Consider the following 15,384-nt stretch of genomic DNA (forward strand, 5'->3'; position numbering starts at 1 on the left):
ACATCAGGTCCTAGATTTGTAAATTTGATTCGAACAGCAGTGAAATCATGTCTCAAAAAGCCTACACTTATCATTTCGTATGATCTCCATCAATACAAGGTCACTGAGGGTTGTTTTTATCCTCGAGGATCGATAACAAGCGAATGTAATTTGGTCCATTCGGACGAAAACCAACTGACAACAAAATAAAAAGACGCGTCTGTGTTGCAATCTGGCACTACTCTTCACAATTAGCTGACGCTGTCGTCTAGAAATATAGGGCTCACATTTTACACCAAACAGCCTTCATTTGCGTTCTCCTTTGATGCAGGAGTAAATATGTGCTCGTCTTTGTAATCGCCATATTGAATGGTCACATGATCCAAAAACTTGTGATCTCAACAACTTGAACTACCAGGCTTGAAATACTGGGAATAGTTTATGTTTATTGTTGATTAAGCCTGCGGCTTAAAATCAGGTGAGGCTGATACAAAGACAATATTGAGTTCAATTTTTAAAATTTAAACATCTAGCTTTTGATCACTGTATTACGGAATTTACAGTATTATAAAAATAGAGAACTGACAATAAAAATAATAATAAAAAATTGAAGAAAATAATGGAAAATGAACAGGCATTTAATAATGGGAGCAATTATTGATGGGAGAGTAGTGCTACGAGTGAATCTGATCACCCACCTCGGCGTGGTGCTCCTGGTTCTGTTGAAGGACCTCAATGACCAACTCTGCCAGGCGAATGGTCTCCTCAAGCTTTTTGGCGGGTGTGACTAAGCGGTTTACATTCTCTGTGATTTAACGATGAAAGGAAATGTGGTTAGTCAAACATTGAACAGGATATGAATGTGAGAAGGGGATTGGGGGTTGTATGACATTGATCACATTTTAAACCTTTTTTTGGGGGGAAAAAAATAATCCAAACACTTGCTCTGTGATATATATTGCAGAGTGTTTTCACTGTCAATGCATGTAGGGCTGCAGAACATACAGCAACATCTGCATTCAAGAATTTTGTGCAGTCGCCATGAAGATGGAAGTGCAAAATGACACACATTGTGGGAAAACATTGCACACTCAATAGTTGCATTAAAGAAGCTCCTTCATTTGGACCCGTTTCAACCAAATCCCTCGGTGTACAGACGCTGCCTTACTTATGAACGAGATAGGTTCCGGACGATCGTTCAAAGGATGAATTTGTTCGTAAGTTGCTTCAGTGTTATATTTTAAATGTTTATGGTTTATATGTTTGTTTGTATGTTTAGGACTTGTATAAGTAACCTGTATTGTTTGGTACTAAAAAACATTTCACAAATTTTTTTTTATCTATAAAGATAAATAAAGTGAAGTTTAACTTACTTTTAGAAAATGAGCTTCAAGAGTTAGGCGACTTCCTCCTTCCTGTTAGAAATAGCCGTAAAAAAGCGATCCAACTATTTTCTCGACCGCATTAAGCCTTCTTATTCCACTTTCATTTCAAAAGAAAAGGCTCGCCTCTTCTTAACACTTAACACCGATATTGAATGGATACACGAGGTATTAAACAATAAACATGTCAAAGTTCATAGCGCACTAGAGGTACAGTACACGTATGTTTACACACGAACTAGGAAGAGGAAGTGTATTTCTTCCTTAGGGTGGATGCTGGGTGACCTCTCACAGCTACACCGCATGCCGGTAGTGGCGGAAAGAAGCGCTACAGTAATGTCCTATACTCGGAAAAAGGTGCACACAATAAAAAATCTAACTTACAGCAATGTCCGGATATTTTTCGGCATCCCCCAAAAAATTATCGCATCTACTGTTTTTGTGTAAGTCGAATGGTCGTAAGTAAGGGAGCGTCTGTATTACGATTTTCGTCGTAGATTGTGTACCGCATTTCGCGAAAAACAAAGGATTGCTGTATTGGTAGAAAAGGGCTTTTTCTGTTGATTTTTTTTTTTTTTGATAGTGCCAAATTTTAACAGATCCAAATCTGAGCTTCTTCATTGCTGAGCAGGATGGCAAAACGTACAAAAAATAGGAGAATGCACATCGTTTGCCACATGTAAAACGGGTGAAAACGAAAATACAAACAAATCCACAGTATTAGACAATATTCTAACTTCGGGCCAAGATTTCTTGTGTTTTACATTGTATTGATTAATTAAATTTGTCTGAATTCACCTTTAGATCGAAAATAATTCAATACAAATTTCAAACATTTTAAATCTTTTCTTTATCACAATAAAATACAAAATTAGATAAATCACATAAAGGATATTTGTTTTTATTATACCGAAAATCACCAAAAAGGGTTAATTGAAGTGAAGAAAGAACAAAAACATTGACTTTTTTCTCAGTATTTTGACTTTTGAGAATTCAGTGAAATTAGGGGTTCTAAATTTAAAGTGACAATTATAGAGAAACTAATTAAATCCTGACTCTAAAACGGCATTTCTATGAAAAAAAAGTCAGAATCCTGACATTTCTTTCTTTACTGGCCCTAAACCTCTTCAGTAGAGAATAACACAAAAATTAAAACAATGTGATAAAGTTGTTTGCTACCTCATGACAATTGAATATCACTGGATATTCATATTTTAACAGATTTTTTATTTTTTTAAGCATTTTCTGTAAAACAAGTCTTTCAAATGTGAATTTGTTGAGCTAGAATTTTTTTCAAGCCTTCATTCCACAAAAAAGAAGCTAACTTACAACGTATATAAAATCTTGAGTACACTTTATACAAAATGTGCAAATTTACATCCTATTCTTTTCATTTTATGTATTAAAGTTCCGTTGCTAAATATGTATGGGTCAACACCAACTTTAAAACCATAGATGTCATTATTGTTAACATTATTTAGAAGGGAAAAAAAAAGAAAACTGTATTTAGCAGATGTGTTGTAATATATGTGTTGTAATATCTTAGAATTATAGTCAGGTTAGGCAGAATCAATTTATTTATTTCAATAATCCTCTTGAGTTTAATTTTATTTCATAATATAATACCGAAATTGAGGCAGACTAAAGGCCTGGAGACGTTAACCAAAAACGAAAAAAAAACAATATATGCATGGATAAGGAAGCCTAACAAGCTAACCAAGAGATATAAAAAAATGGATGTATTATTTTCTTTACTGTATTTTACAACTGATTTACATTATGGGTACCACCGACCACCTAACAGGGGACGTGTTACTTAAAGTCTAACACAAGGGGAAGGTTAACCATTGAGGAAATGCATGCAAATAACTTTTATTTTGTATGCCTTAAAAAGCATGCGTTTGAGTGCTGTCAAAGTTAAAGCTTGAGATCTTTAACATTGCAAGTGCATATATTTACATATACACACACATATATATATATATATATATATATATATATATATATATATATATATATATATATATATATATATATATATATATATATATATATATATATATATATATATATATATATATATATATATATATTATATATATATATATATATATATATATATATATATATATATATATGTGTGTGTGTGTGTGTGTGTGTGTGTGTGTGTGTGTGTGTGTCCGTCTAAAGCAGAAACTAAAACATGGGTTCACCTGGATCCTTCTGATCCTTTTGACCTTTTTCAACTAGAGCACCAGAGGAGAGAAAAAAGATAAAAAGATGATAAGAATTAAATTTGTTTTCAAACTAAAAGGGTACGGAAGTATTTTTTAAAGATGTACTTGGTCCCCGTCTGAAAATCTGAGGGGCTTGCCTGTTCCTGGGCAACAGACGTGACACAAAACACTTCATTAAAAAGACAGACGCTGTAACACAACAGAACCTGCGAATGAAGAAAGTGAGTGCTTGTTAACAAACGGACAGAAAAAGCTCGGTAGGACACACAAACGCTTGTCAGGGTCGGACGGGACACATTGAGTGACTTGCGAAAGTTTAAATTAAGACAAACTGACATTTAAAGCGCTTCAGTGGTTAGGTCCCTCCCCCCCTCAAGGTCAACCCAAGCCTACCTGTTGGCCACGGCACATCACTGACACATGATCAGACCACATGACTGGAGGAGATATCAATGTAAGCAATGTAAAAATGCATTCAAGTCAAAGGAATGTGCATTGAAACCAAAAGAAAAGAAGCTCACGGACCAAACTGCTCATTCATGTGCACCCCAACAGATGTGTCTTTATAGTTAAAACAAAACGGACCCAGGCCGATTCAGTGGTTGCTGGTCGGCTCTCCTGACCGCTTCTTTGGACATTCACTCTCACACATAAAGGCACAGATAACACAAAAATAAATAGGCATGGCAAAACAGAGGTAAGATCTTAAGCCCGAGACCAACTCCAAGCCGACCCGGGTCGGGCCTAAAATGTCAATTATTAAGTTCGGGGCGGGCCAGGCTTCTCTCCCGCTGACTTTTTGTTTAAACTTGTACATATGTCTGGATGAGTGTGCAATGCCCTGTAGCGTTGGCCCTGATTTGCAAGACACACTGTGATTAAATCAGTTTCTTGTTGAAAGTCACCGTGATGTTAGCGTAGCTGCGGCGTTTTAAGGCTTTGGGTAGTTTTGGCCACGAGAGACTGGTCCGCAGAAAAAAAAGTCACCATGTCACAAAACTTTCTGTACTAAACTTTTGCGATGTTATTTCAAAGAACTCCTTCCCGTCAGTCTATTATCCACCCATCATTGTTCTTCTTTGTCTTTCTACCTCTCTCTCTCTTTAAGAGGCGCTCAAGATTTTTGAGCACATACTCCTGTTGTGGTATATGGCCCGATTTACTACCCGTCAAATTGATAGACGACCTTAAAAGAAACCGTCAATGTTGGAAAATTGTCGTTTAATGTAACCTTTAGTGTTGGGAGGATTGGATCACTAAGTTACTGATAAAACCTAAAACTCACTTAGTGATGGATTTCTTTTCAATGAGACTAGACGCTCAAAGCTAGTTGTAGGCGTGTGCCGGGTTTGTTTTGATTCGTAGTTGTAGACTGCGCATGCCCACCCCTGCTGTTTGACTGACAGCATACACAGCCTATCACAGTCGCGCACGCAAACAGTCACGCCCACCCAATACAGGCACTCGCAATCTGCCCCATGCAGCACTTACTCTGTGCTATAACTGAACACAATAAATGATACGTTGATAACAATGACAATAAAGTCAATGAGTGAACCAGAGAGTGAACCAGCAATAAAGAAGCACGAAGTAGCGAGGCGTCTCTGTACTTTGTAAAAGGATAATCTGGTCCATGTAAGCCAGGGGCCCAACTGCCGAATCTTAGTTATCGGTGGCAGGCTGTTGAGTTAGGCAAAGAAACTAAGGACATCCTTTCTGTCCACCTCCCTTTAACCCGTTCCGGTAAGAGTCACCAAAGCCTGTCACTAATTCTCCCACCCTCTCAAGCGTTGCCATAAACTAACTTTTCTCAGAACAATTGGGCTATGGGCATTCCTCACTTAAACCCATAAACCAAAGGACAATGACCATTGGTTATTCATTGTTCATGAACTCCAACTAGGAGAATCACAGCCATTTTAGGGGTTTGTTGACAAGGAATTGTGCATTGTGATAGTTTTGTTCCAAAACTTCTATTCTTAAATGTTTGGGTTTTGGGAGTTTCTATAGTTGTACATTTTTGTTTCATTCAATATATATCTTTATTTACTGTTTACATGTCTTTCCGTTTAGGGGGCTATCCTTACTAGTACCAGCCCATGAATAAAACGTTTATGTTTTGTAATAACATCAAAATTATTAGTGTTAACTAAACACTTACTGCAACAGGCTTTAATTTGTTATCATAAATCACCTCTCCTCCTCAAATCAAGTTCATTGGTCGGGCTTTATTATCTGCGGGCCTGGGTCGGGTCGGGCTGGACTTTTTTGGGCCCGATCTTACCTCTATGGCAGAGAGAGGCAAGGGTGAGCAAGGTGTGAGGTGAGAGGAAGGTTTTGGATGAAGGTACTCACGGATGGTTAAATCCATCACTTGAGACGCCAAGCAGAAGACAGGGTGCTCAAACATTTCCCTCTTTTTCCCTACAAAAAAGGACGGGGGGCATGCAAGAGGCTGGGATCAGACGAGGGAATGCTGGAGGCAGGAAGCTGATGGGAGGACGGCTGTCCGGGTGAGACCGCGAAGCAAATGTGCTTCGGAAAAAAAAGGCGCCTCACGGGGACAGTTGGGGGGGAGGGATCAGCTGACAAAGCGGGGCAAGATACTAAGGCTTTCTGCTTAATATCTTTGGAGCACACGCTGAGCAGCTCTTCTCAAGGCATAAAACGGCGTGTGATGGTGTAGCGCCGGCTAACAGCGTGTGGAGCAAGCTAAGTAGGATACTTGGGGCTACTTTTATGTGGGCTGTCACCTGAGGTAGAAAAAGTACTTGTATTTGAGTTCAAAGTACTGAAAGTTACATTATTTTAAGTAAAGATTAAAGACTTAAAACGTTTTTTGTGAGTAAAATGTGGCTATATTCCTCAATAATATTGCCATTTTATAAGGTTGTTATGGATCAAGGGTCTGCAACCTTTTTCAAGCTAAGAGCTACTCTTTGTTGCTAATTAGCGCATAGATAGATAGATAGATAGATAGATAGATAGATAGATAGATAGATAGATAGATAGATAGATAGATACTTTGTTCATCCCCGAAGGGAAATTCACATTTCCAGCAGCATCCCCGAGCTGAGAACAATCGAGAACAATCGAAAATAACACGGGAGCTGCTGGAGTGGCTGCCATTCGTGACGGCGCCGGAAGAAAAGATTCAATTTGAATCATGTACAAACAAACAAACAATTGAATCATGTACAAACAAACAAACAAACAAAATATTCATGTTTCAATAAGTGGAGTGTTAATAAAATGGGGGGAAAATAATTTCTGATACTGATATAACCAGGTAAAACTAATTTTAAGTTACCTGTCCAAATGAATGTTGTGCCATCTCACCTTTCCCACTCTCTCATCTCACCTTTCCCACTCTCTCTCCTCTCACCTTTCCCACTCTCTCTCCTGCTGCTCGCTCCTGAAACTAATACTTACCTCTTTGTGTATTGTGCAGTCCCTTCTCAAGTTTCTAGACTACCATCCCCTGATCTAAAACCTACATGAGGGCAAGGAAAAACTCAAAAACATCAATATGATTAAAACTAGTTACTTTCTATATTGGGAATAGGATACAGAGAGCAGGGGTATTCAACATTTTGCCCACGGATACCAAGTTGCCCCTAATTAGCACCAGGGTAGCACGCAGGGCTAATTAGATTATCGCGATAAGAGGAAAAACATTTTCTCACATTAAAGGGAGCATTTTTACACCACATTTTTGTTCTCCAATAGCGTCCACATGACGACAACAAATTATGATCTGAAGTAAAAAGTAGTGTCCTGAAAAAAATCCACCCCTCAATAGTGCAGTATAGCGTAAGATTATTTTTTAAATTATAATTTGAGAGTACGGAAGATATTCTAAAAGTACTGTAATTTATAATTGTTTTTTTCAATCTGTTAAACAAATGATTTAGCTAGGTAATAGGGTTTGTTCTTTGGTTTCAATGTCTCATCTCATTAGCTGCACCGCTTATCCTCAGTAGGGTTGCGGGGGTGCTGGAGCCCATCCCAGCAATCATCGGGCAGTGGGCAGGGGACACCCTGAACTGGTTGCCAGCCAATCGCAGGGCACACGGGGACAGACAACTCACTCGCTCATTCACACCTAGGGACAATTTGGAATGGCCAATTCACCTGAAATGCAAGTTTTTTGGAATGTGGGAGGAAACCGGAGTGCCCGGAGGAAACCCACGCAAGCACGGGGAGAACATACAAACTCCACACAGGAAGTCTGGAGCTGGATTTAGAATTAAATAATTAAAAACATAAAAGTTTCTACTTCGAAGGTTTTGTCTCTCGTGGTTCCTTTTTGAAACGCAGCCCCTGTGAAAAACAAGGAAATAGGGCACCAAGTGTGATATGAATTTCTAAAACAGCAACTTAGCTAGATGGCTTGCTAAACAGCTGAAATGTAGCTTGATAGTTAACTAGATAAGTAAACAGATCAAATACTAAAGGGGAGCTGGATGGCTAGCTAAAACAGTAAAAAGCTGGAATACATGCTAGATAGCTAGTTAGAAAGGAGGCCAAAATTCAGTTTGATAGCCAGGAAAGAAATATAAAATGTTAGCTTTATAGCATGCAAAAATGTAAAAGCCAGCTAGATAGTTTGCTGAGAAGCTAAAAAGATAGCAAGCTAAGAAAACTGCATTTTTTTGCTCATTGACTTTATAAAACCAATAAATTGGAATTTAGTTTTTTGTATTTCCTGCAGAATAAATCCATAAAAGCATAAATAAATATATATGTTTAATACATGAATAGATTCGTATTCTATTCTCTTATTAATTGCTTAAAAATAACTATTAATACTTGAGTAGTTTGTTTTTGTCCTTGAAGACCATGACCTGGAATGTGTTTATTTGAATTTGTCATGTATGTTTTTACTAGGTTAATTATATAAAAAATAGGGTGAAATAGACTCAGTCATCCAATAAGAAAATAATTTTACTCGGAAATCAAAATGACCTAGCACTGGTGAGCTGATCACAGAAAAGGTGCGCGGCCTATCAACTGTCTTTAGGAGGCACCACGTTGGAGAACCCTGTTTGATTGATTGATTCAGACGTAGCACAACTGAAGGCCTAAGTGTAAAATACACGCCACTGTATTTAAGTCTATTGCTGCTTTTTTGAAGGGAGACTTAATCTTCGTACATGAATAACCCGCTCCAATGATCACATTAGAATTCTGTTTTAGTAAAGGTTTGCCACTTCTGGTTTTAAGCAAGCGAGTGTTGTTGTTTTTAAATATTCTGGAGATGGAATATGTTTGGCGCGTAAAAATAGAGTGCGCAATAGCACCAACCACTTTTGTATGAAAACTGTTTAGACTTGTGACTAAAATTTGTGCCTCATCTTCCCAACACTTGTATCTAATCCCACTGTCGGGACCCCCTAAAGTAGGATTCCTTATTCTGTTTCCCATTGTGCTTAGTCCCTTTAGTATGTTAGCAGGTGCTTAACCCAGCTAAAGACAATTTAGAGTCCATAATGACCTCTACACGATACTTTTACTTTATATTAATGGTTTTTGCCTGATCACTGTTTTTTTTTTTTAACCACACGCTACACCACCGTCATCGCAGAGGTATGCCTTGCAAGGTTCTTTCCAGAGATCAAGATGGCGTCTCCAAGCACATGCAGGGTGGCACTCTCGCTTGTAGCGAATCAATCCATTATCGCTTCTTTTTGGAAGCCGCTTGGATCGAACATCACCCGATAGAGCGTAAAGCAATCGCGTGGGAGAGGAAAAGTAAGCAGAGTGGACAGGGAAGATAGCGGGAGGCAGAAGTGACAGGACAGCTTGCTGGTCTCTCCAGGCGGGAGATGTGTTAAGGTTGAGAGCAGTTCGGGGGCGGTGTTTGTAAAGGGTACCACTGTGAGATTCCCTCAGGAGCTGTGAGAGGAACGTCGAGGAGTCGCCGAGACAGATCAGATTGGAAGGATTGTTTTTTTTGTGGGGTGGGGGAGTTGAATGCATTTTTACTCGTGCACACTTCTACACAAAGGCCAACTTGAGCTACAGAACAGAACAGAGCTAAAACGGGCCTGAAAAAAAGGAAGAGAGTTATTGCACTCAGAGACAGCAAGACATCTGGGATAAAATGGGTGAAAAAGACAAGTTGAGTCCATTGCTGTCTTTTCTTTCTATGGCAACTGCCACCAAGCAGGTTTTGGTTAACATCGGGTAGAACGGATTTGGGAAATAAGGGAAAACCAATTGATAACCAATCGAGATGTTGTATTCTGCCTGCTAAAAAAGAAATACATTTTTTGTTGGTCTCTTAATGTTACGACCCACAAACAGACTTAATCCAACCCACAAGACTATAATGAGAGAAACACTGGAGAAAAATGAGCCGCTCTTTGTCAAACAATGACCTGCAGTTTTAAATATGTCCACTGGATCGCGCCAAAGCCAAGAGCCACTCCAAAGCAGCAAAGCTGCATTTGCTCATTTACCATTCCTCAACCAGAAATTTTTGGAGGTAACACCCAACCTTACGTTATTTTAAAGTTCAAGGCGATTCGATTGCACTCATGTGTGGTGATTGGATATCTTTTTTCACCGTAACATTTGCTACTAAACTATATTTTGTTATCCCTAATGATTGAAAATGATCAGTAATCAACTGGATTAGAAAATGTTGTATAAAGAAATTGCACCTGGGTGTTTTTGCCGTCGAGACAAGCTTTAGCTAATTTCCTATAATACAGGGGTGGCGAACAAGTTTGACACAAAGAGATGACATTTTTAACCGTGAGAGTCAAAGAGCCACACCATGCACTGACCCCCATTAGACGTAACCTACGCAGATGATTTGCAGTCAGTTATGTGTCCGGAGCAGCATAAAAACAACACATTTGCCAAATTAATTTCAAAATATTATCTATTATTTGTTATTAACTCTGATGGATTCAAGTGTGTTTTAAGAGGGGGGAGAAACTAAACATGAAACGAGGCAGAGAGCCAAAGTATATACAAAATATGATGAGGCAAAGAGCTGCATTCTTATTGGCCAAAAGCCGCATGAAATGAAATGATCTGCATTTATATAGCGCATTTCAAGTCAATGACTGCCCAAAGCGCTTTACAGTGTGCTTCACATTTCCCAATAGCGGCCTTGTATTGCAGCCATGTAAGACGCTAACCAGCTTATTGGGGGTATTAGGGGTTCAGTGTCTTACCCAAGGACACTTTGACAAGTAACACGGACAAGCCGGGATTCGAACTAGGATCCCTTGATCCCAAGACGAGCGCTCTACCTCCTGAGCTACTGCCGCCCCGGCTCGAGAACCGCGTGTTCGCCACCCCTGCTATAATTGATATAAAATTGAACAACAATGTTCCTGACGTCAGGTGAACATTCACTAAAACATGAAAAATACGTGAAATCTATCATTTAAATCTCATCTCATCTCATCAGCTGCACTGCTTATCCTCAGTAGGGTCGCGGGGATGCTGGAGCCCATCCTAGCAATCATCGGGCAGTGGGCAGGGGACACCCTGGACTGGTTGCCAGCCAATCGCAGTCATTTAAATCATTTGCAGTTAAATTTCTGTTTGTGTGCTATTTGTGGCACTTTGCAGTTTGTATGAGTTTCTCTGAAACTGAAATTAAAGCGAAAATGTATTCCAATGTTGTTGTTTTTTTTTTTTACAAATTCACAGATGATTAAAACTAAAAGAGTTTAAATCTTAGTGAAAGAAAAAAAATATTTAGGAAAGAAAAACCTAAATAATGGTTTTATAATCAAATGTTACACCCTTGATTTAAAATCCTATAATTTAATTGTGAGCCTCCAAAAGCTCTCCAGCCATACAGATAAGGCCCTCTTTTTATGCAATTAGTTTACTAGTGGGCAGTATGGCAGCGCAGTGGTTAGCGCATGTGCAGCAGAGTTAATCAGTGTAAAAATATTGCTTTTAATTGTACTCATTTAAATTGATAATTTTCTATACAAAAAACCAAATCAGAAAAAGTTAATTTAGTAAAATAAAAAGTCGTACTGACAGATCTTTTTGCTCGTTTTAAGTGTTAATTTTATACTATTATTTTTCAGAAAAAGAAAAAAAATGTAGTAAAACCTATAAGAGTGATAAATATAGTAAAATCCCAATTTAATGTAAAATTATTGACCAAAATAAACAACCTGTATTAACTCCAGATCCACAGTGACCAGACACAATGATAAAAATGTTACACTGTCAATTTAGGCGACATGATCATTTAATCTTTAAAATCAAAAACAAATAAATTAATATCTACATTTTCGACAGAGGGTGTGCCTAGAGATTTTTTTGACTATAAAGTGTGCCTCGGCTCAAAAAAGGTTAAGAAACACTGCACTAGCTCGTTTATTTCCTGTTCGGACGAATTCTGTTTGAGCGGGGCCGCATCTCATTTTCTAGTCATTTTGTTGGTTTTATTTCTGTTTTCTTCCTATGATAACGGGTCCCAAGAAAGGTAGTGAGTAGAAGAAGGAAAATTGGAAAACAGTGACAAAAACATTCAAGTGGAAGAAATTACTGCAGAATACTATAATGTTGTACTACTAATAACAATAATAATAATAATAATTTCCTTTGTATTGTCATTCTTTGTAACAATGTACACAGAATGAAATGTCGAAACATCTGACCCGTTGTAGCGAGTCGATGCAGCCGCAGCCAACAGAGGGCGCCGCCATTATACCAATTAGGTATGTCTCGGCCGAGGCGCGAACCAGCGACCTCCCAGTCTAGTGTCTGGTATTGAAATTCTGTAGGAAGCTAAAATAAATGGTTTGAAAATGTTGTATTTTTAGGTTTTTGCCAGTATATTGGTATTTATATCTGCATAATTAAGTAGTTGTCGTTTTTTAAGTGCACTATTTATTTATATTCTAAGTATGAATGTGTTTCAGTATGTGGCAGTTTAAAACCTGTTTTAGGGTGTGGTTTATATGTAATGAAGGTTTATATGCCAGTGTTTATGGTAAGTGAATTTATTTCGGTTTTTCTGGTTATTTCCTTTTTTTGACTAAAGAAAGAATATCTTCTACTTTATCTGATTTAAACCACACAGTTATTTTACTACGTACATAAATTTGAGAAGTAAACATTTTTTTGATTTGGGTTGTGGCTTGTCATTAGGCTGGAGTGGTGGGTCCCTCCAGTCAGACCAGTTGAGAACTTCTAATCTAGATTAACACCATAATTGGAGTGGTATTAATCTAGGTTGAAATAATCTAATTTATTCCCAGCACTACTAAAAAGCAAGTAAGCATTTTTATTTTTATTTTCTGCAGACGCCAGTTGAATTATTATGTTTTTGCAATGAAATTATTTTCGGATGATGGTTACCTTCAATTTTAGCATAGTCTTTAATGCGTTGGTAGTTGAGGTTAGCAGCCTGCTCCAAACATCTGCGGATGACTCCTTTGACATCTTCAGGAGGGACTGGAGTCACAATGTCCTTCATCAGGACCTGCACTCAAAAATAAGAATTGCCTTTATTGTCTTGCAATGGGATTAGACAAAACAAACAAGGATAGACACGTTACTTAGACTTAAAAGAAGAAATAAGATAAAAAAAATTCAGGATAAATAGGCAAAATATTTAAAAGGTAAAGCTCAGAAACTGTTATTATTAGTGGAAGTAAAATAAGTGCAATAATATTTAGCGGCAACATAAATTCCCAAATATGTAAAAAAAAAAAAAAAAATGTGAGTGCAGATTTTTCAATGCTACCGGAAAAAATATAGATTTTTACAGTTTTACGCACTTGTTTAGGGTGGTGATAGCTCTGAAGAAGAAACCGTCTCTGAGACTGTTAGTCGTTATGACTTCAAGCGCCTACCAGAGGGCATTAGGTCAAAGAGGCGGTGGCCGTATCACGGTTGCCATGGCGCCCAATTGGCCCCGCCCGTGTGGCACCAGCTGCGGCTCGTTGAGAGATTGGCTTTCCAGTTTTCATTCCCTTCTAGTTTGTCCTGTTTATTTTCGATTCCTGGTTCATTATCTATCCTGTCTGCCCCGTCCTGTCCGGTATCGACCTCATCTGTCCGATATCAACTCGGGCAATTGGAATTGATCTTGTTGGTCTCTGGCTTCCTGTCTTTCCACACCAGACCGCTGCCTAACGTGCATGACTCTGTGTCAGAACGTCACGCTTTTGGGTCCTGATCCTGTTCTGGTTCTTGACAGGACATGGTTAAAGGAGTCCCTTATATTAGTTATGGTTCTTCTTGTGTTCACTTTTTTTTGTGTAATGTGTTTTTATTTTCTGTTTATTTTAACCATTTTAGTAAGTTTCTTTTAATATTTCATTTATTTATTTTTAAACTTTTTGATAACATAGTATTTGAAAAAACATGAAAAAATAATGTATCTCGAAATCATTTAAGAAACAAAATATTCAGAAAAGCAGGAATGTTTTAATGAATGAAATGTGTTGATTTACCTTTGACAGTATTTAAAAACTTTCAAATGTTTTACACATTCTATTCTATAGTAATTCTTAAGTACAACGTTCTTAAAATAACAAAACATACAACTACTATTAAGTTTGATAATGATTATTATTAAAGCATACATTCAAATCCATTTTAATAATGTGTAGTGAAGTTGTTATATATATTTATTTTTACGTTATTTTTATAATAAAGTAAGTAAAAAAATAAGTGGCAAAAACAGGAAGAAAATGAATACAAGTGAATTATTGATTTTTATCAAATTCAATTAACCAAAACCAGGCTGCAACGGATGTTGCAATACCAAATAATAAATAGATGTTGTCAACAGGAAATATAGGTCATTCACAAGCTAGAGAATAGAAGTGGGTTTTAAGCCTAGATTTTTAATTAAGTTTAAAAGTGGTGTCTAAAATTAAATTTTTTATGTTTTAATAGCCGTTGTGCCTCGAGATTTTTATTATTAAGAATTGTGCATTGGCTCAGAAAGGGTTGGGAAACACTGTTTTTAATATAAATACTTGTACAGTACAACAAAGTTGTATTTTGGCAGTGGTTTCTTTCATCAATAACCGCTAGAGGGAGACAGGGCACTACTAACAAGTAGGAGTATACTCAGTGTGACAATCCGTACAGTAATTTATTTCATGCAGTATCGTGCAATAATTTTTGTGCTGATGCAGGTTCTGCGGGTGCAGCAAATGTTGCAACCAAGAAATAGTAAACACGTTTTTATCTAAGTATCTAAAATATTCACAAACCCTTTCCAGCAAAGATAAAGTGGCCTTCAGTGCACCTTCCGGGCGGCCAAAGGGGAAAAAATATCTGCAGGCAGGAAATGAAATGAGAAGACTCGGTCATATTGATTTGAGAGTCGAGTCAAGTGCAACGTGCCCGTGTAAGAGTTACCTGAAATTTACAATCTGGTTTTCCAAAATCACACGCAAGCGCTCCTTGATGTCTTCAAATCGTTCCTTCTCGTCCACTTTGACGGTGCTAAGCCCGTCTGGCCTGTGAGGATTACACAAAAGAGTGTAAAACGTGGAAATGCGTGAACACGAACTCATGTCATTTTCTGAACAAGAATTCTCATATTTCTCTCCAGCTGTAGGAAATTGACTGACACAATTCCATTTTTGTCAAAGTAGTTTTAATGCATCTTTTAATTGAATACTTATTTGTCGTTAAAAACCAAGTTTTTTTATTATTATTTTAATACCACTTATTTGTATAATGCACACCCCGAATTTTGGATCTGAAATCCGTATACAATTTTGTTTAACTTTTTCTCAGCTCATAGACGTAGAATAGATAAATGAAATCATTCA

General features: G+C 37.6%; 1 protein-coding gene across 9 annotated transcripts in view; it reads right to left on the minus strand.

Moving 5' to 3' along the window:
* Positions 1–15,384, minus strand: part of cadpsb (Ca2+-dependent activator protein for secretion b) — a 156,156-nt gene that overhangs the window by 36,265 nt on the left and 104,507 nt on the right. For 3 of the 9 annotated variants that reach the window (XM_088338162.1, XM_088338160.1, XM_088338159.1), the window contains exons 14-18: positions 14,966–15,067; positions 14,818–14,881; positions 12,947–13,070; positions 5,954–6,022; positions 678–784 (exon numbers count right to left, since the gene is read on the minus strand). In XM_088338162.1, coding sequence (XP_088194288.1) covers positions 678–784; positions 5,954–6,022; positions 12,947–13,070; positions 14,818–14,881; positions 14,966–15,067 — 466 coding nt within the window. Of the gene's footprint in view, positions 1–677; positions 785–3,574; positions 3,608–5,953; positions 6,023–12,946; positions 13,071–14,817; positions 14,882–14,965; positions 15,068–15,384 lie in introns of all 9 variants that reach the window. The other 6 variants (XM_088338156.1, XM_088338155.1, XM_088338161.1 and 3 more) reach the window with 2 other exon arrangements.

This window comes from Urocampus carinirostris, chromosome 6 (genome assembly GCF_059441175.1).
Source record: "Urocampus carinirostris isolate Australia breed hairy pipefish chromosome 6, RoL_Ucar_1.0, whole genome shotgun sequence".
Taxonomy (NCBI): domain Eukaryota; kingdom Metazoa; phylum Chordata; class Actinopteri; order Syngnathiformes; family Syngnathidae; genus Urocampus; species Urocampus carinirostris.